Source organism: Pholcus phalangioides, unplaced genomic scaffold (assembly GCF_987345545.1).
Source record: "Pholcus phalangioides strain wild (caught in Gottingen) unplaced genomic scaffold, Ppha-v1.0 ptg000007l_1, whole genome shotgun sequence".
In the NCBI taxonomy this organism is placed as follows: Eukaryota; Metazoa; Arthropoda; class Arachnida; order Araneae; family Pholcidae; genus Pholcus; species Pholcus phalangioides.
Window position 1 is genome coordinate 23,190,157 of NW_028301600.1, and position 25,652 is coordinate 23,215,808.

Here is a 25,652-nt window from a genome sequence, read left to right on the forward strand (position 1 = left end):
GTGATAAATGAATTTTATTACAACACAACTCAATTATCTCGCCCGTTTCACAGTGTCACAAATACATATTCATATTATTTCTGATGTAATTTGTTAGTTTATTTGTTGATAAATTTTAGATCACTCTTTAACAAAAGTTCAGATCTCATCATTTCACTATTTTGTGGACGAATAAAAGTTATGGGAAGAATAACGCAAAGCGTTAGTAGTATGTGCGAACCATAGTCGACGAAATTCCCAATGAAGAAAACGCTAAAAGCCACAACCAATGGTCGGAGTAGCAGAATCCAAAGACTTATGACTAGAGACATCATATTGGACGCCGTGTCTTGCATGGGATCCTCTTTTAGGCAATGACATTGATACTTTCCTGCAATAAAAAAAAAAAAATGATATCAATTTAACTTATATTATTGCATATGCTCTGTTTTTTTTACTCGAAGTGTAACAAAAAGCATGATTATTTGTAATGCCATTGAACTCACACCCACACCCGTGGATTTCGGCATGGTAAACATTGAGAAAGGGTTTAGCTTTTTGCAATTTGTTTAGAATACTTGTAAAAGCACTTCACGTGAGATCGCTCATGCGAAATCACACCACTTCGTAATGCGGGCGTTGGTCTTGAATGCCCTTTAAATCACAATTCTCTGTTTCCCGTAACAGTCTGATATTGCCACCATTTCCTATCATGAGCTAACCATTGCAACATGAATAGGTAAATTAAAATTCCTGATAATTTATAACCAGCACAACAAACATATTACATTACTCATTATATGTTTATTTCCTTTTTGCACACAACCATGCACTAAAAAAAATCTGAAGAAACACGTTCCCTTGATGGTTTAGGGATTGTTCTTAATGCCTGACACATGTATCAGATAGCAAATATAATGCACCGGTATGCATATGAGCTGAACTGTCAAAAGGATTTTGGGGCCAAGGCCGCCCTAAGAACACCATGGGGCCTAAGTGATTTTTGAGGCCCTACCAGGCAAATTAATACGTATGCTCCTCGAAAATCTCAACTATATCTCATTTTTTGTGAAGCCCCTCTTACCTTGAGGCCCCCCGGACCGTGTTAGGGTGGGCCCATGCGTTAAGACGGACGGCACTGTTTGGGGCCCTTTGACATCTAACCTTATTCATTTGGATGTTGGGTAAAAATTTAGGCATCCACAAAGAAATTCATCATTAACGATTCTGTTTTTCGCCAACAACGAGTTATCTCATTTTGTCACATTTTTCTTACAAAATACGAGTTATTTGTCTTGGGGGGGGGGGGGGGGGTCTGAAGGGGTCTTGGCTCTTCGGCGACCTTTCGGGTCAGAATTTTTCCTAGGCCAATCTATACAGTGCCGGATTAAAGACGGTCGAGGCCCCGGGCGCAAAAGAAAATAATGGGCCCCTTAAATTGGAAAGAAGTGTGAAGTTTGGGTTTTTCGGGGCCCTTTAGAAGTCGGGGTGCCCGGTGCGCCCGCCGTTTTAAATCAGCCTCTGCATCTACAGTAAATTTATCTTACAAAAAGAAGCCACCTCGTTGGCATTTTGCCTGTATTTGTATTTGTATAAAATAACATTCTCATATTGGGCCTTCTCAGGCTCTCAAGCTCCTGTAAGTCTGGGAACCCTACACCTCCAGTAATATAGACAAACTCGAATCAATACAAAATAAATTCATCCGATTTGCTCACGACTGCCGGTCATCTTTCGTTTCCGTGTCTGAACTCAAAAACGAACTTCATCTCCTCCCTCTCTCTACTCTTCGTCTCATTTCTCGATTAACATTGTAATATAAAATTTTCCATATTTCCAACATAGATACTTCTGGTATCTTAGCCAAACCATCCTACATCTCTCGAAGACTCGCCCATTCCCTTAAAATAAAACCAATTTTTGCTTCCACTTTTGACTGCTTTAAATACAGCTTCTTTCCTCATACCATTGGTGAATGGAACAAACTCCCAAGCTCTATTGTCGAATCCCCCACTAGCACTAGTTTTTGTCCAAAATCAAACAATATCTTTGTCATTTTCAATTGCATCTTCTTGTATAGGTCCGAGGGTCACCAATATTGTATAAATAAATAAATCTCATTTATAAAGAGGACAGGAGTCTAGGCACTTGTGTATAGATTTTTTAGAAAGCGTGATGACTCTGGAGGGCCTAGACCTTGTAGCCATTAAAAAATCTTCGGCAAACGATGAGGATTCATCCTCATCTTACACATCTCTGAATACGATACTTTTTTTCAAAAATAGATCTGGCAAGGAAGTGGGTCGAGTCTTGATTTACGTGAAATCGAGATTCGACAATGTCTGCAAACAATCATGTTTGCAGGCTCGAGAGTATAACATACATAGTTGTGATATTGAAGCTACATGAATTGAGCTAGAAAACAAAAAGTGCCAAGCTTATGGTAGGAGTTTGTTCTAATCCACCGAATAAGTATCCGAACTATACATCTTCAAATTTCATGAGGACATTTCCTACATGTGTAATCATAAGAAGGTTGTCATATTAGGGGATTTCAATTTAACCCGGTATCGATTGGGAGAACCTATCGGCTAGAGAAAGGCTTTCTCAAGTTTTTGTGCTCGATAATTTATTTTTATCTGCAGTTATCAGAAGCCACTAGAGGTACTGCTATTTTGGATTTAGTTCTCACTAGTTCGAGGATCTTAATGAACATGTTTCTGTGAGGAACGAGTGTTCTTCTAGTAATCATCGTGTGTTCATCTCATTCTAGTGTCGTTAGTTTTCTCTGTAACTTTTCTTCCGTTAAAGCTGATAATGGAAGAATGGTTCCTTGTATTTGAAGAACACCAACTTTGACCTTTTGAGAGAATGGTTAGTGATAGTTTCCTAAGACCGGTTGGAATCAGTTGGTGTGGTACATCGGTGGGAAAAATTTAGGGCAAAACTATCCTCTGTTTAGCATGACGTCATACCCTTCGCATGAATAGAGCTACCCAAAATTGAATCGTCTTAATAAGAAACGCTATATAGTATAGTAATCGTTTCTTTATAGGAAGTAGTCTATAAGTATATTCAAAAAATAGAAAATATCTCCGAAAAGTATGATGCATGTTACGCTATGTATGGGCAAAAACAACAGACGTTGAGTGGAAGGAACCTTTATAAAATGTAACCATTAAGATCTTTCCATTTTATTAAGTTTGTTCGTAAAAAGTGCGTTTTTGTTAGTCGCACTCCCTCTGATTCACTGAAGAGGTGCGTTATACTTATCTTGAAAAGAAAGGGGGCCTTCAGGGCGGCATTTCTAAAAGTGGAATAGGTGACTTGTCATCATTTACTGAAAAAAGAAGGGCGCTTAAAAAAGATGATTAGGCAAAGTAAACAGGTCACTGATTTGGAAATTTTCATTGACGAGCGGCTTAGATTTTTCTGAAAATTGCTCAGCATTGGTCGAAGAAGCGAATAGAGTGCTCGGTTTCATTCTTAGAAAGGTCTCTTCGTGCTCTCCTAAAGTTAATTCTACCGCTTCTCCGAGGCTTAGTTCGTCCTGGAGGTCTATTACGCTCATGTCGTTATACCCGCGTTTCAAACGTGTTTGGGGTTTGCGGTGCATTGTGGGATAGATTTACGTCACCATCGTTAAAGGTTGATTTTTCTCACAGCGTTACTATCAATCTTCGTTATCGTCATCGCTACGCGAAGCGTTAACTATGAGGACTAGAAACCACTCGTTCAGTTCGCGTTACGTAAATAAACATGGCCGCTCACGCGTACATTTTTCGATGAAGGCGTGGTTCATGCAAGTTGGGGCTCGCCCACACCGTACACAAGCCGTTTTTGACTTTCTGGACGAATACTTCGATGATAGAGTTATTGCGTTGAACTATTCGACAGTTAAGGGAAAAGGCATGGACTGGCCTCCGTATTCACCCGACCTCACCCCGTGCGACTACTTTCTATGGGGCACACTGAAAGACATTGTTTATCGCAACAATCCTTTAACACTCGGCGAGCTAGAGGAGGCTATTTGTCAAGCTTGCGTGTCGATTTCCACTACAGAGAGTCACTGACAATTTCATTCTTCGTTTGCGACATGTGTGTTGTTTGAAAGGTGAACATTTTGAGTCGCTTTTGATGTGAATGCAACAGGGCTGCTTGCATTACCCCTTATGTACAACCTACCTATGGTAATGCCGTCTGCAGCGCCATCTATCGGCACAATTTGTAACTAACATGTCGCGGTTTCAGTATCAGATTCTTACGGTTTTTTAAATAAACATACCACTGTGGTTTCATGCTTCTATCTCGGTTTTTTAAATAAACATACCACTGTGGTTTCATGCTTCTATCTATTACGTTTCCGAGTTATTTATTTTCAAAGTTAGGGGTCCTTCGTGAAACACCCGGTAATATTTGACATCCATATTTCTTATTGTCATCTTTTTTCAGCCACCTCGTTGGACAATGTGCCTGCTGTGGGTTTTGTGTTTGCATTTGTTTTTGAATTAATGGCGAAACAGGTAAAAGTAACCAACACCCCCCTCCACTTAAAAATTCGTTTTCCATTACTTTTCGGCGCAGGACCGTCATTTCAACTTTTTCCAGTGGGGGGGGGGGGCAAACATTTTTCAGGAGGGGGGCAAAGTACATGTACTCAATGTATGTATATATATATTTGTATATATATATATATATATATACCATTTTTAGTGTACTTTTAAAAGCCAACGTCCCCCCCCCCGCCACCCTAAATGACGGGTCTGCTTTTCGGATTATCCGAGTTTTCATTAATCCGAGGCGATCTCGGTTCTCTTTACCGCGGATTATCGAGACTCTACTATATACAGCAATGCTGAAAAATATACATACAGAAAATAGATGAAATTCGGAATTGATGAAAAATAATTTCGGAATTGATGAAAAATAATTTCGGAATTGATGAAAAATAATTTCGGAATTGATGAAAAATAATTTCGGAATTAGTGAAAAAATAATTTCAGAAATGGTGAAAATTCATGGTTAATGAATGAAATAATTTCAGTATTAATTGGAGAAAAATTCTTTAGTTTCAGAATTAATGGGAGACGAGATTCCGAAAAATAATTTCGGAATTTTTAATGGAAGAAAAAAATTTCGAAATTAGTGAAAATCTTAAATAATTTTGGTATTTCGTTTGATTCGCGACACGGCCGTTAAGACGATACTGCATATCAATAGTAATCTCAGTGATGCACCCCTGATCCATCCCCTAAGGTATACAGGATTATTTCGTAAATCAGACGCTGCAGTTCCTGCGAAGTATGATACAGTAGGGCAAAACGGGAATAATCCCTGAGTCGAGTGACAATGAGGTCTGATTCGGCCTCCCCCTGTTAACGCCCGTCGTGTGGTTCATGCTACAGATACAGATCTGTAGCCTTCAACCGCAGGGCTTAGTGCTACACAATGGCAGCACCAAGCTGAAGTCTCACTCTACACGCAAGGGCAAAATACCCAATAGTAGGATAAAACTAAACTGTCTCACGACGGTCGCATATGAGTGGTAACAGAGAAAATTTTGGTAAACATAACCTAACTTGATATTATTGAATCACTTTGACATACTACGTCTAGTTTCCAACTTTCCTTGTGTTATTATGAACTGTGTTCTGCAAAAGGAACGGTTGGAAATTTCTAAAACTATATACGGTGCATTTAATACGGATTTACGCTGACCATCAACAGAGTCCCAATATGGATGGATTACTTCGTTTTAAAATTAGGTGTTTTAGCTTCGTAATCCACACTTCCTTCTCCCGTAAATTACTAGTAAGAAAATGAAAATTAGTCACTCACTTTGTGGTGTCCATAACAGAATTCGATCTTCATCGTCAATTGGATCAACATCCTTGTGTAGTCGTCTCATTGCTAATATGAACACTACGGCAGGAAGGCCACAAATAAAGCTGCAAAATAAGTAGTTTTCTGCTTGACTTATAGTCATATGTTCTTCACAAAGCAGTAGCTGAACCTGAATCTTTTGCTTGGGTGTGACTACTGATAACGAAGGCTGCATGATTATATCATAATGGCATTCGGTGCGAAAATGACTGGGGGTTTTCTGTACGTCAAAATGCTTCCACCGAAGATAGTTTTCGTTCGGCATCAGATAAAAGCCCTGCCAGAGCAAGACTACTGTACATACTGATGCTGCGAGGACAATCGAGAATTTTTTTTGGAAGTTCCAGACCTCTATTTTCTGCAATTTTGTCAGTAGAGGTTGTAATGCATGATTCAGACACAACAGTATTTGAGCTTCTAAAGCTATCGCAATGCACAGCCTTTGCACCCAACATATTGTTGATCCTCGAGTACCTATGGCAAACACGCATTCCGATTTCACATATATAGGTGATGATTCTGTAGAGAATGTAGGAAAAAGTAACAGGGCATGAGGAAGTAAGCCAAGAAGATAAATGATATTTGCGAACAGGAAAATCTTTCTTCTTCTTTCCCCAGAACAGCAAGTCTGATGGAAACGGTCACACAAAAACTGGATTGTCCACCAAAGACCAATAATTATGAACAGAAACCGCACCGCTGCGATTACTGTAGCAAATATCGTTAACCAAATCATTTCGCATATCGCAGATCAACAGCCAGGATTGCAGTTTAGTGGAGAGTTTTTAGCTGAAAAGAGTAAAACAAAATGCTTTTGTTTATTCAAAAACATATCAAACAAGTGACAAATTTTGGATTTCTTAAATAATTCTTCCATATAATTAAAAAATGATAAAATTCTATTGTTGAATTAAGATGACTCATTGCATGCTCACACAAATTTCTAAGACATTTCACTACAAGCGAATAAAACGTGCGTCGTACTGTTGACAGGGATGACGATATAAGTAAGTAACTTTTATTAAATGCGTATCTACAAAATCATTTGTGAATTTTACGAACACGTAATTACATAAAAATAAGCAAAATCCATACTTTCTGAGTTCGTGATAAAAATATGAGTAATATAACATTTTTTTTTTTAAACTTCAAGGATTCATCTCTTCAGAAGACAAGAATACTTCTACTAGAGCCAAACGAAAAACGAGTAGATATGTAAATTTCAAAATAATTGCTGTATATGACGATGATCCAACAAAAATTGCGCTCTGTCAGCCTTATCATAGATTAGCAAAACAGTTTTATTTTTCATCTGGCTCATCCAAATTGCATGAAACGCGTGTATGAACACCTGCTTAGAGAAAATTTCGCGTAAAAAGTCGAGAGCACGGTTTGCAACAAAACATCTAAAGTTTGATAAAATTCATTTTACTTGGGCATTTATATAAAATGAAATAAATTCACCCTTTGGTTTTATGTCAAAACTTGAATCACAATAAAATCACATTCATTTGTTGGTATTTAAGAAGTATGTAGTTTAAATACAACTTGAAGTTTAACTCTTTATGGTCCAGTGTATAAAAAAAACAAAAAAAACCTTATACCAATTTCTTTTCTCAATTTTTTTGGTACTTTTAGAAAGTAAATTTTCTAGTGTGTCATTTTTTTTAGTCCAAAATACGGTTACATAAAAACACCTTTTTATCTAGAAAGAGTTGATTCATTGTCGGTGTCATTTTTTAAGATCTACTGAAATTTTACGTTTTCAGAGATTTACAAAACCGCTCCAAATCAAGGAGATTGGAAACAAAATTCAAGGTAAAAACTATTCAACTTTGCTAAGCAACATTTTATCTGTTTATAGATAACATTAAAATCAACACAAACTGTATATTTTATCTTTAATTAACCATTTTAGCTAATTAAAAAATCCACTCTGATTAATTGAATTGCTCTGTTCATGTATTGTTTCTAGGACTGGGAATCGATTAAAATTTTTAACTGATTAATCAAAAATTTTTAATCGATTAAAATTTTTAACTGATTAATCAAAAAATTTTAATCGATTAATCGACTGATTAATTGAATTTTAATCGAATATTTATTGTAATTATATAATAAAATAATTGATGCTATAAAAATATATTTTATTCATTTCACACACCTATTTGGCAGATGCAAACAAATATAAAAATAATTAGAAATTAAGGCTGCCCGCTTGAAACAATTTAATATGTTGATCATAATTTTGTCTGAACCTGTAATTTCTTCATTTGGAACTCGTCTTTTTTTTTTTAAAAATCGATTATTTTATGTTTTTCACTGATTTTAGATAATTCTTAACGTAGCCATTTTTGATCATACTCTGTTGCTTGTCTTCTTAGAAACTCCTCCCAAATGGTACTTGCGAGGAGAGAAACTGATGCTTCAGAGAATTCGAAAAACTACCGTTCATAGTGGAGACAATAAATTTTGGTCCTATCTTTTTTTTCTGAAACTCCCATCGAACTTAATATGAAACTGAGATCATCAGTTTTCGTTGGATCCACTTGTCGAAAAGTTTGATCAAAATATTGATCCAAATATTTTCAACTACGGTCACTTAACCAAAATATTAAGTATAGGAATATAATTTATGTAAGTCAATCTATGTATCTAATCGGTTTTTTCAAACAAATCAAGTTAATTCACAAACTTTTAATAAAAATTTTGGTCGAATTTAAATCTGATTTATCGATTCCATTACCTCAACTAAAATTTTCAACTGCGATTAACACTTGATCGATTAACCGATCCGATTAAACGATTAATCGGACCAGTCTAATTGTTTCAATTAAAAATGATAACGGTACCCATTTACATCCGTTTTTGTAAAAAAGAAAGGTTCAATGCGTTTTTATGTGATGTGAACCAAAGAGGGTTAAAATAAAATTTAAAATACCAAAGAATTTGTATGTTATCGTAAATTTCAAAGTTCAGTGAAATGACTCACTATTCAATAGCTCACTTTTTAGTAGAAGTTAAGGAAAACACACACACACATACAAGACAGACAAAAAGCTATGTGTGAACCAAAAAAAGCGATGGTTAAGTGATCTTTAACACTTCAATACCTGAGGTTCATTGTTTTTCGATTCACCCCAATTACGTCTGTAAACCTTCCGTGACGCTTCAAACTGTACACAGTGTCCATTTTTTCAAACAGACTTCAACAATCGGAACTGAATTGTACTAGAGTGACTAATATAGTATGACCTTTTTTTTCTAGGGTATGGCACTATCAACGACGCCAGCATTATTCTATGTCTTGTTACTTCACGGGTTTCGAGTACGTGATTCATGATTTATAAAGAACTGCTTTAACAATGGGGAGAACATTCTTAAAAGCCCAGCCGTGCAGCATTATTGCAAGAAAGATGGCTTTTCTCGCGAGAAATTTTTTTTTTTTTTTTGACAAATCTCATCAAAAAGAGAGAGAAAAGGAATGAGAAATTCAGGTATCAACTATTCGTCATCACGCAAGCGAAAAATCTCATTGTTTCCTTGAAAAATTGACCCGTTCTTTTATTGTTTTGTTATTTATTTATTTTTCTTGCCATCTTCAAGAAAAGCCAAAATTTGTTTTGTTTGCCACGCGCAAGAATAGAAGAAAAGGCACGTTGAAGTAACTGCAGGCGCATGGCCATTAAGTGCGAAGAATAGGCTACACGATAAATAAAGTAAAATACATAAGTTGACATGTCATTCGCGTGGATGAAATAGACAACAGTTTCATCGTAGACGTAATTTTTCGTTAAACAAAGTACAAAAATTTTCTTTTTAATGTAAAGAATATACTAATATGCCCCCCCCCCCCTGAAGGCGAGGCTGTCAGGGATCCAGTTAAGAGGACGGGACGATTCATCATTTTCTGTTGTTACACATAATAAATTCACAATAGAGGGGGGGGCCCGTGAAAAGTCTGGTCTGGGAGCCCGCGAAAGATCCCAGCCTAGAAGCCCTGCTACAGGATGTGGGAGACGTGAATATGCTGATGAGTGCCCTGTTCAAGACATCGTCCACCACGTTTTCAGCCAACTCGTTCAGATTTTGCCTGGTGTGGCCTTTGTATTTGTGACTTTGTATGAGACTTCGTCGAGATATTGATAGTTGAAATTCTCAGTTTTTGTCACTTTTTACGCCATCTTTATGTATTGACTTGACACTTAATCGTTCTAGCCCAGTGTTTCTCAAAGTGTGAGTCGCGGCTCCTAGCGGCGTCACCGACCTTTGTTAAGAGAGTCGCGGCGATCTCGGCAAAACTGTGGGGGGGGGGGGTGCACGTGTGGTGTAGTAGTAGTAGGTAGGGCCTCCAAAAAATGGCTCGGGGATCCATGATGTTCTTAAGTCAGCCACCTCGTTGGGCAATTTGCCTGTTGTGGCGTTGTATTTGTTTGTAAGAAGGGGCAAACCATTGTAAAGGCATATGCATGACTGAAACGCATTGCTAGGGAACCACGGTAACCAAAGTAAACATTCCGGACGTGATTGTTGAGGCTCAGAAACCATATTTGCCAAACAGTTTTTTGCCCATTTCGGGTATTTGCCCAGCTCTGATGAATTTTTGAAGCAGGGGGGGTAGTAGTCGGGTCCTGTTTGGTATATATGAAAAATTTTTCGACGATCTGTCCGAAGTTGTAGATTTGTATAGAGAACATACACACAGAAAATCAACTTCACTGGAATTTCGAGAAAAAAATATATATATTAAGATTTTTTTTGATACTTAAAAAATACTGAAATTATTCAAAATACAATATTTATCTCGTGAGGATAAAAAGAAAAATTAAAACTTTAAAATATTGAAATTGGTGATTAATAGGGCTGGAAATCGATTAAAATTTTTAACTGGTTAATTAAAAAAAAAAACTTTAATCGATTAATCAAAAAAATTAATCGATTAATCGAATTTTAATCGAATATTTTTAAATGCTATTCATTCATAGCAAACGTAGTGTGTTCGTAACCATGTAATATTAATTGATGCTATAAAAACATATTCCATTCATTTCACGCATCTACCCACTGAATGGGTGTAAATAAATATAGAAATATGAGTAGATTAACAAATAGAGGCCGCCCGCTTGAAGCTATTCAATATCGTCTTCCTTTGCCAGAAACATGAATGTGCAAATCTCTAGAACTTGTAAAACACGACTTTGGAATGTTTACCCTATCCATGATACTCTATAGAAGTTGTTATCTTAAAATTTTTTGTAAAATGTGTTTCAGTAGGGGGAGGCACACACATTTGCGCGTTTCTGGCAAAACTTTTAGCAAAGTAAGTGATCCAACCAGCTGATAAACTCAAAAGTGAAAATTTGCACATTCATGTGTTTGGAATGAGGGGGACGATATGCTGAACATGCTTGTGAAATCCAAGAATTTCTTAACTTGGATCTTTTATCGTGTTTTTTTTAAAATCAGTAATTTTAGGAACAATCACTAGTTTCCGTTGAATCTACTTGTGTTTCCTCATGACGAAAATTTGATCAAAATATTGATTCAAATATTTTTAAATACGGTCACTTATCTGAAATGTTATGTAATAGGAACATAATTTAAGAGACATTTAATCGGTTTTGGCAAATAAATCAAGTAAAATTATAAACTGTTAATAAAAATTTTAATCGAATTTTGATCGGATTGATCGAGTCGATTAACTTGACTAAAATTTTTAACCGCGATTAGCGGTTAACCGACCCGACTAATCGGGTCAGTTCTAGTAATTAACTTACTTATTAATAGGTGGAAATAGTGGTTAAATGCTGTAGAAAATATTCAGATATGTAGCGGAAATTCATAACTGTTGATTAAAGAAGTCGTGAAATAATGACTGTTTTACATGGTAATACGTAAATACAGTAAGAAATGAAACTGAACACACATATTAAAAAAGTCTGTTTTCTTGGACACGATTCACAGTGTTGAATATGACTTCTACTCATAGATGCAGTAATTACGGAAAATAAAAATAGAATGCTCCAAAAACACACTTATATTTCATTCCGGTGAACGCATACGTGTTTATACATATACTTAATACGGTTTAATTAAGCATAGAAGGTTCAGTTAGTATTAATATATTTTTAAAGATATAAGTTTCACTTATAAATTAAATAACAAATTAATGACCTGAAATACATGCATCAATAGCCATTTCTTTTCCTGTAATGCACACGCTCGTTTTCCCCCCGTAAAAATTGCTCACGCTCGACCTGGTTTAATCATATTACGAGACAGTCTTGAAAAGTGCTATTCAAATCTGGGTCTACCACACAAATCTACCAAGAACCCGAGCTACTTAACTCATATTATTTATTTGTAAAATACAGAGTACGCGGTATCTAGTGAATAACAATTTTCAATGCGGGCATTTCTAAATTTTTAGCTACTTTACTAGGGCTTTATGTTGGGTTACCATACGTCTGTATATTAAAAAATCAGTCCATGTTCGTACCGTATGTTTACATAATAGCTAAAATGTCCGTATTTTTGAAATATCACACTCATCAATCGATTTCAAATGAGGAAAAAGATGTCTATTGAAAATAATTTATAACATTGCGCGACCCAAAGGTAAAGAAGCATAGACTTTGATATTAATTACTGCAAGGATATTCATACGCCCATAAAATTTCCATTTCAGGTACCTAATCGGTGACTTTATTGCGATTTTGCTTTGATAACGGTACTGACTGGTTAATTAAATAAATAGGTACCTACCAAGATATTTTAAGGAGCTTTAATTTAACCTATTTATAGACGTCAATTTTCGCGAGATTAGCTATATAGCATCTGTCTTTCCTTCCAAACTAATATAGTCAGCTAGGAGTTTTTCCGTACTTTGTGAGTTGAAAATCTGATAACTTTAGTTTTATGCCTGTTCTAGCCTTTGTTTTTGTATGTGTACAGTATTTGTAACTGACGAGTCATTCAAAACAGACACTATTGAGACCATCGGAATAACAAAACTATGAATTATATTAAATACATATAAAAATAGTAAACACTTCGTACCTAATAATACACGCTCCTTTCGTGCTTTTCTGTGGGTATGAATTAGGCATCTTATCCTCCTGTATTATCATTCGGTTATATAAAAAAGCAATGATTTCGTAACAAATATTTATGATGGCTGCAAAGACAGGGCATTATACAGGGTGGGCAAAACGTCCCCCCCCCCCCGTAGAACTTTAAAAATTCATAAAAACCGGAAAAATAACCGAAATAAAAAACGGTTTGCAGGGTCAGCATCGCTAGGTCACGGGAATTTTTTTAAGATAGGGAAAAACCCTAAAACAGCTGATAGATGGCACTGGTACGAGCGACTTCGGTGAAAATATGTAAATGAGAGGGTTATAAGAAATTTCGCTCACACTCCACAACCAGTTCACCGTTGTAACCCGTGTATGTAAACAAGGATGCTGAGTGCGAAGGATAAAGCTTTGTTGGTGAAGTTGTTTTGCGTGAACCAGGAATCAGCGACCATTGCCTTCCGTAAATTCCGAGTTGAGAAGAATGTGAGGACTGGAAAGAGGCCTTTATAACAGCGACAGGCTTCATAAAGCTTGTTTAGCGGTTTGAGGAAACTGGAACGCTGGACGATCGTGTAAGAGCCGGACGACCATGTTGAAGGAAGGCACGTTCGCCGCGTGTTGCAGCCGAAATGGAAGCGTTAGCGTCCAAATCAGCTGCAGGGACCAGCAGTGCTCGTGAAGCTGCCAGATGCTTGGGCTTACCACCATCCTCGACACGCAATATTCTTCATGGAATCCTTGATCTGTACCCATACAGATTGCAGTCGTGCCATGAACTTTTACCAGCGGATACAGTACATAGGGAAGCATTTGTGAGTTGGGCTTTCTCCAAAATCGAACAGAATCCCACCTGGGTCTTCAACATCTTGTGGGCAGATGAAGCTCATTTTTCTCTTCATGGTGACGTTAATATTCATAACTGTTGCATCTGGGCGACGTCTAATCCACGTGAATACACGCAGAAACCACTGTATTCTCCAAAAGTGACAGTGTGGTGTGGGTTCACAGGTTCGCTCATCATAGGACCCTCCTTTGAAACGCAGTGCCCAGTAAATGGGTGGAAAACAGCTACGGTGAATGCACAGCGTAATTTAACGCTTCTGCGCGAGAAGGTCGTGCCATGTTTGAGTAAAAGAGATACGCTTTCTACCGTCACGTTTATGCAAGATGGAGCAACTAGTCTAGTCACACTGCTACTCCGGTCAAGGCATTCCTGATACAGACGTTCGGGGAAGACAAAATCATTAGCAGGCGTTGCAGGTTTCCATAATCTCCTCGGTCTCCAGATTTGACACCGGCAGACTTCTGGTTATGGGGATATTTGAAATCCCGGGTGTATCGATCTGGTCCATCGAATCTGTCGGAACTGAAAGATCCGATCCGCCGACAGGTGTCATGTATGCATCCGGACCTGCTGCACTCTGCCGTTGCTGGATTTGTGACTCGACTGCAATGTATTCCCTGTGGTGGTGGTCATTTGGAACACATACTGCTGTAATAAACGATTTGGAGGCATTCTGTTCGTTATTTGCGTATTTTTTCTTTGACTTGTGTACGTCAGCGCCACTTATCGGCATTTTTTTTAGGTTTTTTTCCTGTCTTAAAAAAATTCCCGTCACCTAGCGATGCTAACCCTGCTAACCGTTTTTTATTTCGGTTATTTTTCCGGTTTTTATAAATTTTTAAAGTTTTTACGGATTTTTTGCCCACCCTGAATATTTAATGTAGTTGAATTTTTAAAATTGCGTGTGAGTGTATGAATCGTCGTTTTCAACGGCCGGAGCTCTTCATAAACTCTATTCCCGAAATAGATATAAATGACAACATTTTTTTTCCTCTGCTTTGTCTGAAACGAATACTTAGATCGAGTGAAAAAATTTCTTTGAGAAAATAATGAATCAATCTTCCAGACTCTAACATCTCATTCTTTAACCTTCAGCGTGCTTTCATCATCTAAGAATGATCAGCGTAGTAGCATGCTCAATCATCCAGGGGTGATTACAATTTTTTCTTTTAAAATGAAATTCTTAAAATGATGTATATAGATGGCGTACGCATATATATATATTTTAGTATATACAGAGTTTTTTATAACTAAAGTTCCACTTTGAAATGTCCATAAAAGGAAAACTACTGGACAAAATGTTATCAAACTTGGTAATAGTTTACAGGAGGTCATGGGGGAAAAAGTTCAAAAACTCACCACCAGCGGGGAATGGCGCTGTATGCAATATTGTTAAACGAAATAAGACATAAAGACATCGGTTTAAAATGTTTTTAATTGTTTCTGAAACGAAACTGTTTGTGGGGTTATGCAAAATCACGATGGCTACATGGCTTACGGCAGGAGGAATGCTAATCAGAATTATGCAATTATACACGTCATATTATTTTTAAGCTTTAAAATTTAGGCTGGTGGCTCAAATCCACTATTTATGGTGATACCATAAACAATTTGGTGAAATTGAAAAATGCGATACACCGACATATCCGTAACATTCCTCCTGATGTGCTAGCTGCTGTTGAGTACGCAATAATGCGATTTAGCTTGCTTTCAGAAAATAGTGGACGCCACATTGAACAAGCTTTGTAACACGTTTTAGAAACGATTAAAAACATCTTAAACCGATGTCTTCGTGTATTATTTCGTTTAACAATATTGCATACGGTGCCATTCCCCGCTGGTGGTGAGTTTTTGAACTTTTATTGCGGAAAATTGAATCCCATGACCTCCTGTAAACTATTACCAAGTTTGATAACATTTTTTGTCCAGTAGTTTTTCTTTTATGGTCATTTCAAAGTGGAACTTTGAAATGAAGTATAACAACACCAGAAGATGAAGGCTTCAAACCGTGAGGTTTTGAGGTTTATTTCATGATATTCCTCCTCCTCTGATGACGAAAAAAAGTATTTAGTTTAAAATTAAAGATGCCATGATTTTGATTAAATTAAAACTCTTAGTTACAAGTTTGATGTTAGATAATTAATAAAGATACAGGGTGGGTGAAAAGTTCATGACATATTTTGAAAATCGGTAGAAAATCAGCCGATTGACATAAAAAAAAGTGCGGTTTGAACTGAAATACTTAATGGTGGATTTTCTTTTTTTATAAATTAAAAAAATAGTTTCAATTCAAATAGCTAAAAAAAAAGTTTCAGTCACATAAAATGGCGCTGTATTACAAAAACTCGGCGTAACACGTAAAAAGCGACATAAATATTGTAGATCGTGCATCATATCAATGACATTTACTAACCTTATTTATCGGGATCTTAAAATTATGTTTTGCAATTAAAATATAAAAGTTACTTAATTTTGGAATTACGTATCGTTTAAATGTAGCCCTAGTTATAAAAAGGGTGCTCATATTGAAATGTGGAAGTTTTATGTAACGCAAATGGCAATACCCATTAATTATGACTATTATAATAATTACTATTATGACTACTAATGGTAATAGCCATTAATTATAAGACTCAATAATAAAATTTATGAGTATTCAATTTCAAGCTTTAAACTATTTTTGCATGTAGAAAAAGATTGATGAAAAACTACAGGAAAAGCTCACAAGATAAACAAGTCTAATAAGCTTTCAATATAGCGTAGGAGGGGGTAAAAGTGTGGGGCCCTTTTATGGAGTCCTCAATTTAAACGTTGATATCCAACACTTAATAAATGCCTATAGGTAAAAAGGAAAAACTTAGAAATAAACCCGTTATCCTTCACCCTTACATGCTTTATTCAGTAAGATCTGTTATGTTATTGAAAGAGACTTTTCACTGAGGTTAATAACAATTTCCAACCGGTTTCAGTTTTTGAAGAGATTTTTTGGACTCTTTTTAACATCGCGTCGATAATTTTGGGAAAACTTCCGTGAAACATCCACGTAAATAAACTCTTTACCTATACGCCGCGTTACACAAGTTTCATTAGTTTTGATGATGAAGAAAATCACAAAATGATCAGTCACCGCTGAAATTAGACATCGCGAATGTTCTTTTTTCTTTTGTTTTTAACTCGTCTCATCGTTGGTTTTTGTTTCTTCACCCTTTATAAATACCGAAAAACATACTAGGAAAACAGAAAACTCGCGTTGATGTGTATTTTGAGAATTCCTCTTTGCGTAGGTTTTTATTCATTAAAGACCGTGACGGTTTCCCAATTATTCGCGTGCGTGTTTAAATTCTGAGATCTTGTAAGGATACTACTGAATTAATCAAGATAAATTATTATTTTTTTTTTACCCTCCCTGTATGAAGATGATTATTTTAGTTATGTTGACATCATTAAGCGCATACATCTGCTCTTGTACGGGGCTTACCAGAAAATAAATCTCGCTTATCCCAAGAAAAGATACTAATGCATGAGCATGACTGGATTCTTAGGCTTACAAACCGTGACCGTAATTCGTGACGTTTCTACCAGCACCAGTGGTACCGCAAACAAGATTGTTACAATTCCATAAAGTTAAAAGTTCAATAATTTACATATTTTGCGTGCATCAATGCCTGAAAAATCTAGTTATTGTAACCTAATGACTGAAATTCGAAAAAATATTATTGGATTTTTTTTTTTAAAGTTCGCATTTGGGGAGTTATTGAACGAAATTTTTTGTATCATCAGGCTGCAGGATTATACACATGTTATAAGAATTTAGATATCATGCCAGTTATACGGCTGAACGTTGCCACTTCTAGTACAGGAGTTTGATAATTTTGAAATTATTAATTTAATTACTTGAAAGTAATATGAATGTGATTTTTCTAACGATTTCTGGGTTAATATATATACCACTTAATTTATTAAATTTTTATTCAATTTAGCCGGTATCAGGAAGGAACGAAGTGAGAGAGCAGCTGTCGCGTAAAATATCAGGGGGTCTTTAAAAATGGATAAAAAAATTACTTGTGTCATATTTTATCTGGACCTCAACTGCTTTAAAAGTTTTAGCTTAAAATTCTTTCGATTCATAGATATGTCATATTAAAAAAATGAAAATGAGAGAAAATGAGTCATGCTTTACTAACACACACACACACACACACACACACACATACAAAAAGATGGAGTCTTCCCAGGGCCAAGGTTTTTACGGGGCTCCCCAACTAGGACTGTAACATCGGAATTAAAGTGCAAAATGGTCAAAATAATTATTAAAAATCAAACTTAATTTTAATTCAAGTGGGCCTAAATCAGTTTTATAGTGAACCGGTTCTCCTAAAGTCATTCTTTTGCTTTTCCAAGGCTTAGTTCGTCCTGAATTGGAGTATGTCTTAAGGTTTTGGAGACCATACCTACACACTGACATAGACTAGGTTGAGGGGTTATGCAGAGAAGAGCTACGCATGCTCTTGTTGGCATACAAGGCTTAAGCTATGAAGAAAGACTTGATTTATTGAATGTGTTTACATTAGAGGAACGCAGGTGTCGGGGAGATATGATCGGAGTGTTCAAAGTTTTCAACTGGATAGGATGGATCATGAGTTATTAATACACCGTCAATCAACTGCTTCGACAAGGGGACACCAGTATCGTTTAGTAAGGGATGATTCCAGGTTGTGGTGTAGCAGTGAGTTTATCTCCAATAGGATTGATAATAAATGTAATAGCTTGCATCCGGGGTAGTGAATTCTAGCACAATACACTTTTCAAAAGAAGTACGATAAACATAATGGGATAAATTGAGAAGCTATCCATACTTAGAATAAGACAAACATATTATTTTTTATGGACAGTGTATTATATATTACTAATTATTAGTTTTTTCTTTTGTGATAATATGCTTTCATATTGGGATGCTGTATGTTGGTTATATTTGGCATCCATATTTTTTATGTGGCCTTTGTATTTGCATATTTGCATTTGTATTTGTAAAATTTTTGTGGAAAAATCAAAACAAATATATACAATAATAAGGCCGATTTCCCCCTTTAGGATACAGCACCGTAAGCCTCTCCATTGTGGTGGGCCCAGGCACACAGATAATGTATAGAGAGCTGCAGAAAATATTTTCTTACCGGGCTACAAAATGCATAAGCTGCAAATAATAGTTGACAGCAGAGTGTCACATTATATGATTCTTAAAACTTTATTTAAGCAGTTTTCGTGATAGTGAAATTTCTCCTGCAAAAACTCGTACATTATATACTGAAGTACAATGTACTGAAATACTTTCCAAATCAGCAAATTTCGTATTCTTTAATGTCAAGAGACACGAGTATGTGTTTCGAGTATTGTAATAAGCTAACTCTGAGAATATACGTAGTAAGTTATTAAGCTAAAAAGTATCAAAATGAATGCTATCGTAAAGCAAAAGTCAGTTTGCTCTATGAAATACTTCGAGTCAATGAAACAAAATATTGAAAATGCATTGCTACAACAAAGAACGTTAACGCCTTATAAAAATGCATGTGCTGTGTTAAATGTGATAAATCGGTAATTATGTGTAATCTCTTGTTATTATGGATAATCAGCGGTTACCATAGAGACCACTGTTTCCCAAAGTGGGCAATATCACCCCCTGGTGGGCGATGGATTGGCTCAGGGGGGCGATAAAAGCTACGAGTATAACATAGGATCTTATAGGTTCACTTGAGTCGGGGGGCGATGAGAGAAAAAAAATTCTGAAGAAGGGGGCGATGGGGAACAAAAAGTTTGGGAAACTATGCCGTAGAGAATCAGAGGTTACTATGGACACTCACAGGTTACTATGGACAATCACAGGTTACTATGGACAATCACAGGTTACTATGGACAATCACAGGTTATTATGCAGAATCACCAATCATCTCTTTATGTTTTAAATTTCGCGACATTTATCGATTTTACAAGCGTTTATGCATGGTTCCTAAATGAAATTTTGGTAAGTTTGATAAACATTAAAAAATTTATATCACACTCCTCGTCATTTAATCAATTTTTCAGTTTTGCGTGTCTTTGATACGTATTTTTCCATAAAAATTTAATAAAGAGAAAATAAGTGTAGAAAAACCAAAACATAGAAGTTATTCCCACTCTTGTAATGTAGACTTTCTTTACAGACATCAACATGTACAAACGCAACCAAAATTACCAACCGAATTCATCATTCTAAACACATACACACAATTCCAGTGTAAAAAATTATATTACATTTTAAAATAAATTTTGAATTCACCATATTCCTCCGCATTAGCCGACATGCTGGGAAACATCGAGGGAGACTAGCACGCTAGAGAACCGGAAAATTCGAATCACAGATTCTGGAAAATTCTTCAATATCTTTGTTATACAAATTCATTGAATTGGCTGAATGCAGACTTATTAAACCTCGCTTTTCTCGGCATGCTGAGAACGACCCAGACCACAACATTATAAAATCTCAAGTCCCTCAAGTTTGACGGCATTCCGGTCAGTGCAGGGAAATACGGTATTTCTTAAAAAAATATTGAATTTTTCGGAATTAATGTATGCTTCTGATTTTTTCATGATAAACTTTCATGATTTTATACTTTCTTTTGCTGCGCAAACAGCATACGCTCTTTACAACAAAGTATATGTGACTGTAAATAATAAATAGGCATATAAATTATCCCAGATGATTAAAATTAAACATACGAAAATAATAAAGCAATATCGTCTTATATTATACAGGCTGTCCTCGACTCTTATCGTTGTCTAATGGCTATTACCTGAACCGTTGGTTTCAGAGGCAACTTTCAATTCGAAAAAAAAATGTTTCAAATGTAGTCGCCCATCACCTTAAATGCCATTTAAATCAAAAAAATATATTAACAAAAAAGTTACAAAATTTAAGTTTTTATACGGCTCCCCTGTCCTCTAACTCCCAGTTAGAAAATTGTTGTCCTGTCTCTTCTGAAGCCCACAAAAAATTTCTATGTTTCTAAGTGCAATATTCACTGAGAAATTCGAGTTCACAAAGGGGAAATATTCGAATTTAAAATTCTCAGTAGAAAGGGGAAACAACAGCATAAATTAACAGGTAACGCTCCTTTCCCTCATTTATGCTGCCCTTTCCCTCTTTTTCTCCGATTTTTGAATTCAAATATCTCAGCGAATATTGCACTTGGAAACATTGAAGTTTTTTTTGTTGGCCTCAGGAGAGACAGGGCTACAATTTTCTAATTGGAAGTTAGAGGACGGGGGACCGTATAAAATTTTAAATTTTGCAACTTTTTTATTAATAATTTTTTTCATTTAAACGGCATGATGCGGAACATCATTTGAAACATTTTTTCCAATTGAAAGTTGTCTCTAAACCAACGGTTCAGGAAACCGTTATTAGACAACGATAATAGTGGATATAACCCGCTATGGTTCACACACATAAAAGCGTATTTAATATTATTTTTTTTTTTTGCAAAAACGGATGTAAATGGGTACTTTTAAGCATATTCTTAACTGAAACAATACATCAACACAGCAATTTAATTAATTAGAGTGGATTTTTTAATTAGCTAAAATGGTTAATTCAGGGTAAAATATAATGTTTGCCTTTACTCAGGGCATTAAGAGTATCATGGGCCGTCGGGCAAAGTGATTTTTCTGAAGCCCTACCTGGCCAATTCTTGACGAAATTCAACTACTTCCCGTTTTTCTGAGGACCCTCTTCTCTTGAGGCCCCCGGGCCGGGCCCGGATGGACCCACGCGTTAAGACGGACCTGCCTTTATTTTAATGTCATCTATAAACAAATAAAGTCTTAATCAGCAGATTTGAATATTATTTCGAAGTAAAATAATATTATTTATATATATCCTTGAAATTTGTTTCCGATTCCCTCAATTTTGTGCGATTTTATATATAAATCTCTGTTAATAGAATTTTTTCTCCCTCGTCTTAACTGGAATTAAAATTCGCAATTTTAAGACGATCTCGAGTTTTTTATTTCAACTTAATAATAAGATATACCACTTTATTATACGTATAGTCACTTTTATGGCGTGAATTTCACAAAATAGCTCACTTTAATTGATACCAGGCTCGTTTTATTGTGGTGAAAAATTTTTTTTGAAGCTGATAGGGAAAAAAAAATTCCATTTATGAGTAAAGCATACTCTTCCCATTTTGTATTTTTCACATAAATTGAATTTGTTTTCTAGAGGGAAACTCAATCTTAATTATTCACTGTGGCTAATATATTTTTATTTTAAGAGGACCTGAAATTTTCAATGAAAACCTTATCGATTTCTATTATAAAATTTATAATTAAACACCTGTGCTCTGTCTCACGATATTATTCTATTACTTTCAAAATTGACAATTATTATTCCTCTATGGGGTTCATCCCCATAAAAGCGTATTGAATTATTTTTTAGACGATACGGATGTAAAGGTGCGCCGTTAGTATATTTTTAATTGAAACAATACATCAGCACATTAAGTTAATTAATTATAAATTATTTTTCAATTTGCTAAAATAGTTAATTATATGTCCAGTTCGCCTTGATTTTAATGCTATTTATAAATAGATGAAATCTTGCTTATCAAAGTTTAATAGTTTTATTTTGAATTTTGTTTCCAATCCCGTCAATTTGGGGGGATTTTATAAATCCCTGAACATGTAAAATTTTCAGCAGTCTGCAAAAAATGACATCGACATGGAATCAACTCTTTCTAGTAAAAAAAATTTATTACTTATATAGCCGTATTTTGTACTGAAATGACGCTAAAAGATGCACTTTCTAAAATACCGAAAAATTGGGAAAAGAAATCGGTATACAGTACTGGTGTAATGGGTTTTTAATAACCATGTATTTATTATGTACAGTATATTCAAATATCATAGGGGGTTAATATTTTCCGAGTTTCTTTTTAAAATTGTAATTTTCTATGGAAAAAATTAACATATACATATAAAATTATGACCAAACGGCATAAAAAATATGATATTTAAAATAAGTTCGAAACTAAATTTGGAAATATTTTTACCTTTTGAAGAGAGCAAAAGTTCATATTTTGCGCCAGAAGTGGTTCTGGTATTGAGCGACCTCTTCCTCGTTTGCTCAGCTCGACAACTGACTAGCAAAGCATGATGTTGTTGTTGTTGCTGCCAGAGTTGTTCCGAAATTATTCAAAAAGAAACGAAGAGAGAGGAAAAAAAGAGAAGAAAGAGGTAAGGAGAAACGAGTATTCATTCGTTCGGCCAAAACAATCATCCATCTAGTCTGAACAGCAACAGGTTATTCACAAATGGGTCACTAGTCCAGATCCTCAATACTGGATAAAACAATCGAAACGGCAAAATTTTCTTTTACTTTATTATACCAAGACTCAACAAAGGCTATCACATCTCTTAGCCAAAACCATTTCTTTTTTTACTCGCTATTTTAACTTAAAAAAAATTAGTAATTTATCCATTTTATTAATTGAAGGTTGAACGGGAATCGCTAATGTAATGTGACTGCGTTATCGAGAAAATATTTCTGTCGAAGTATAATAAAAAATATATTGGTATAAAATCATGTAAAATATTTTTCATAATTAATTTGTTATTTTCTTTAAATTTTTAGTGATCAAAGAAAATTATAAAAGGATAATATTAATCAAAAAATAAATCAGCTGATTTGAGGATCCGTTTTTCCCCTCCGGTCTCAAAATTTGAGTCAAAAAATTAAAAAAGTGTTGTTTTTAAATTTTTAATTACGCACTGCTGATTTTTATTGTTTTTTATTTTCAAATATTAATTTTTTTTCTGAATTTTTTCAATCTGATTTTTTTTTTCTTATTTTACTTCATTTTTTATCTGAATTTTTTTTATTTGAATTTTATACATTTCTTATTTGAATTTTTATTCATTTTATTTGAATTTTTATTCATTTTATTTGAATTTTTATTCATTTTATTTGAATTTTTATTCATTTTATTTGAATTTTTATTCATTTTATTTGAATTGTCTCTTTTTTTAAATCTGAATTTTTATTTTGAATTCTTATTTATTCTTATCTGAATTTGCTAATTTTTTCGGAATTTTTCTCCGTTTTTTTTTTTTATCTCATTTATTTTTCCCCCCTCTGTATTTTACTTCATATTCTATCTGGATTTTTATCAATTTTTCTGTTTGAATTTTCGTTCATTTTCAACTGAATTTTTATTCATTTTCCAACAGAACTTTTATAACTTTTAACTGAATTTTCTCAATTTTTCTGAATTTTTTTTATCTGATTTCTTTGCTCTTTTTCAATTTACTTCATTTTTTTATCCGAGAGAGAGAAAATTTATCTTCGGTTTCTGTCTCTCTCTTAATTTAATTTTTTTTTCATTTTATGTGAAGTTTTTCCAAAAATTTTCAGGATGGATTGAAGATTAACGAGATGAAATTCAGATTAATTGATTTTTTTTCTGATAACTATGCTTGTGAAACGTCGATACATGCAGTCAAACTCGGTTATAACGAAATCAAAGATTCCACGAAATTTTGTCGTTAACCATGGTTGACGTTTTTAAGACCTTTTATGATGAAAAATATAATCAGAGGCAATCAAATTATTTTCGCGAAGTTTTAATTTCTTTTTGAATAGGATGACCAATTTGATTGAGAAAAATAATGGAAATTGGAATTTATGGGACATTACCAAACATGTCAAATGTCTCTCAATGAAATTGCCAAATATAGTTTATAAATAACTTTTTGCGGGAAAAAAAATGTTACAGCGCAAGTCTGCTAAAATGCATTTCACGGGAAAAAACGAACTTGGCAAATACGTGAGATGAATATTTATATTCCTATTGGCCGACATATCAGACGACCGGCAACTACGAATTGGCAGCAAGGGCTCAACCGATACATGTGGGCTCACCCATTACCTCCTAGAGGCGCATCTAGGAGTGGCTCATCTGGTAGCCCGCCACCCAAAGACCCATTGGCTAGCAAAAGGGCCTGCCAACAATGGTAAGGCAGCAAGGGCTCACCTGAGCACTGGGGATCACTTGGGAGCCCATCACCCAAAGGCCCACTGGCTACACTTCAAGAACCTTACTCGTTGGAGGGTAAGAGCTGCCCCTTGTAGGCAACGCCCTGAAAATCGCGCCAATGAGACAAATGCTCGCGAAGCGGCTAAACTTTGAATCCTGGACTACGACCTGTCAAATGTCGCAAGGCAGCTACCTTACCGCACACTAACTCCATTCATACATCGCCATATGTCTATTTTTAACTAGTGGAGTTGAGTAGGAAATGAAGGCGCCATCTATCGGTGTCGCCCTAGGCTCGATAGGTAAAGAACTTTTTCTGATGTTCTTTTGGCTGGATTCGAACCCATGGACCTTGACAGCAACCTTCACTCGGGCGCCCACGAGGTAGCTGTTTGTACTGTGTTATTTGTATACTTTGTAAGTAATCGATTTCGCGGCCGCGCAAAGGGGGTTTCGATTTCCAAGAGATCCGGGTGACCCAGGGGGATTCGGGGGGGGGGAGACACTACTCACACTTTCGGCGCAACTGAATCGATAGTAAATTGCCTATAGTGACAGACCGTAGTTGCGCTCAGTTTGAATGAATAAATGAATATTTATATTGATTATAACACTATTTATAAATTATTCAAGTTACCTTTATTCCTGTTTCTGGTAAAGATTCGAAATTAAAGCAAGCTTTGTGGAAAAAACCGGGACATTTTATAAAAAAATTGTTGGGAAAGAGCAAACTACACGGAAATGTTTCATCTAGTGGTCATACTACTAAGTTGGAACGTCGAACACGCAATAAATCTT

The 25,652-nt window shown here is 35.4% G+C and overlaps 1 protein-coding gene across 1 annotated transcript; it reads right to left on the minus strand.

Annotated features, from left to right (window-relative positions):
- LOC149085076 (uncharacterized) lies at nucleotides 1-23,010 on the minus strand. The gene is made up of 3 exons (XM_089232860.1): nucleotides 22,872-23,010; nucleotides 5,818-6,651; nucleotides 1-370 (listed from the first exon to the last, which is right to left on the minus strand). Exons 2-3 carry the CDS (start codon nucleotides 6,596-6,598, stop codon nucleotides 99-101), a joined length of 1,053 nt encoding a protein of 350 aa, XP_089088986.1. The 5' UTR covers nucleotides 6,599-6,651; nucleotides 22,872-23,010; the 3' UTR covers nucleotides 1-98.
- Between the last annotated feature and the right edge of the window lie 2,642 nt (nucleotides 23,011-25,652).

Bases quoted from the DNA above. Each gene is read 5' to 3' on its own strand.
- LOC149085076 (XM_089232860.1), bottom strand. From the start codon at position 6,598: ATGATTTGGTTAACGATATTTGCTACAGTAATCGCAGCGGTGCGGTTT. The intron at 371-5,817 runs GTGAGTGACTAA...TTTTTATTGCAG, and splicing joins TCTGTTATGGACACCACAAA to GAAAGTATCAATGTCATTGC.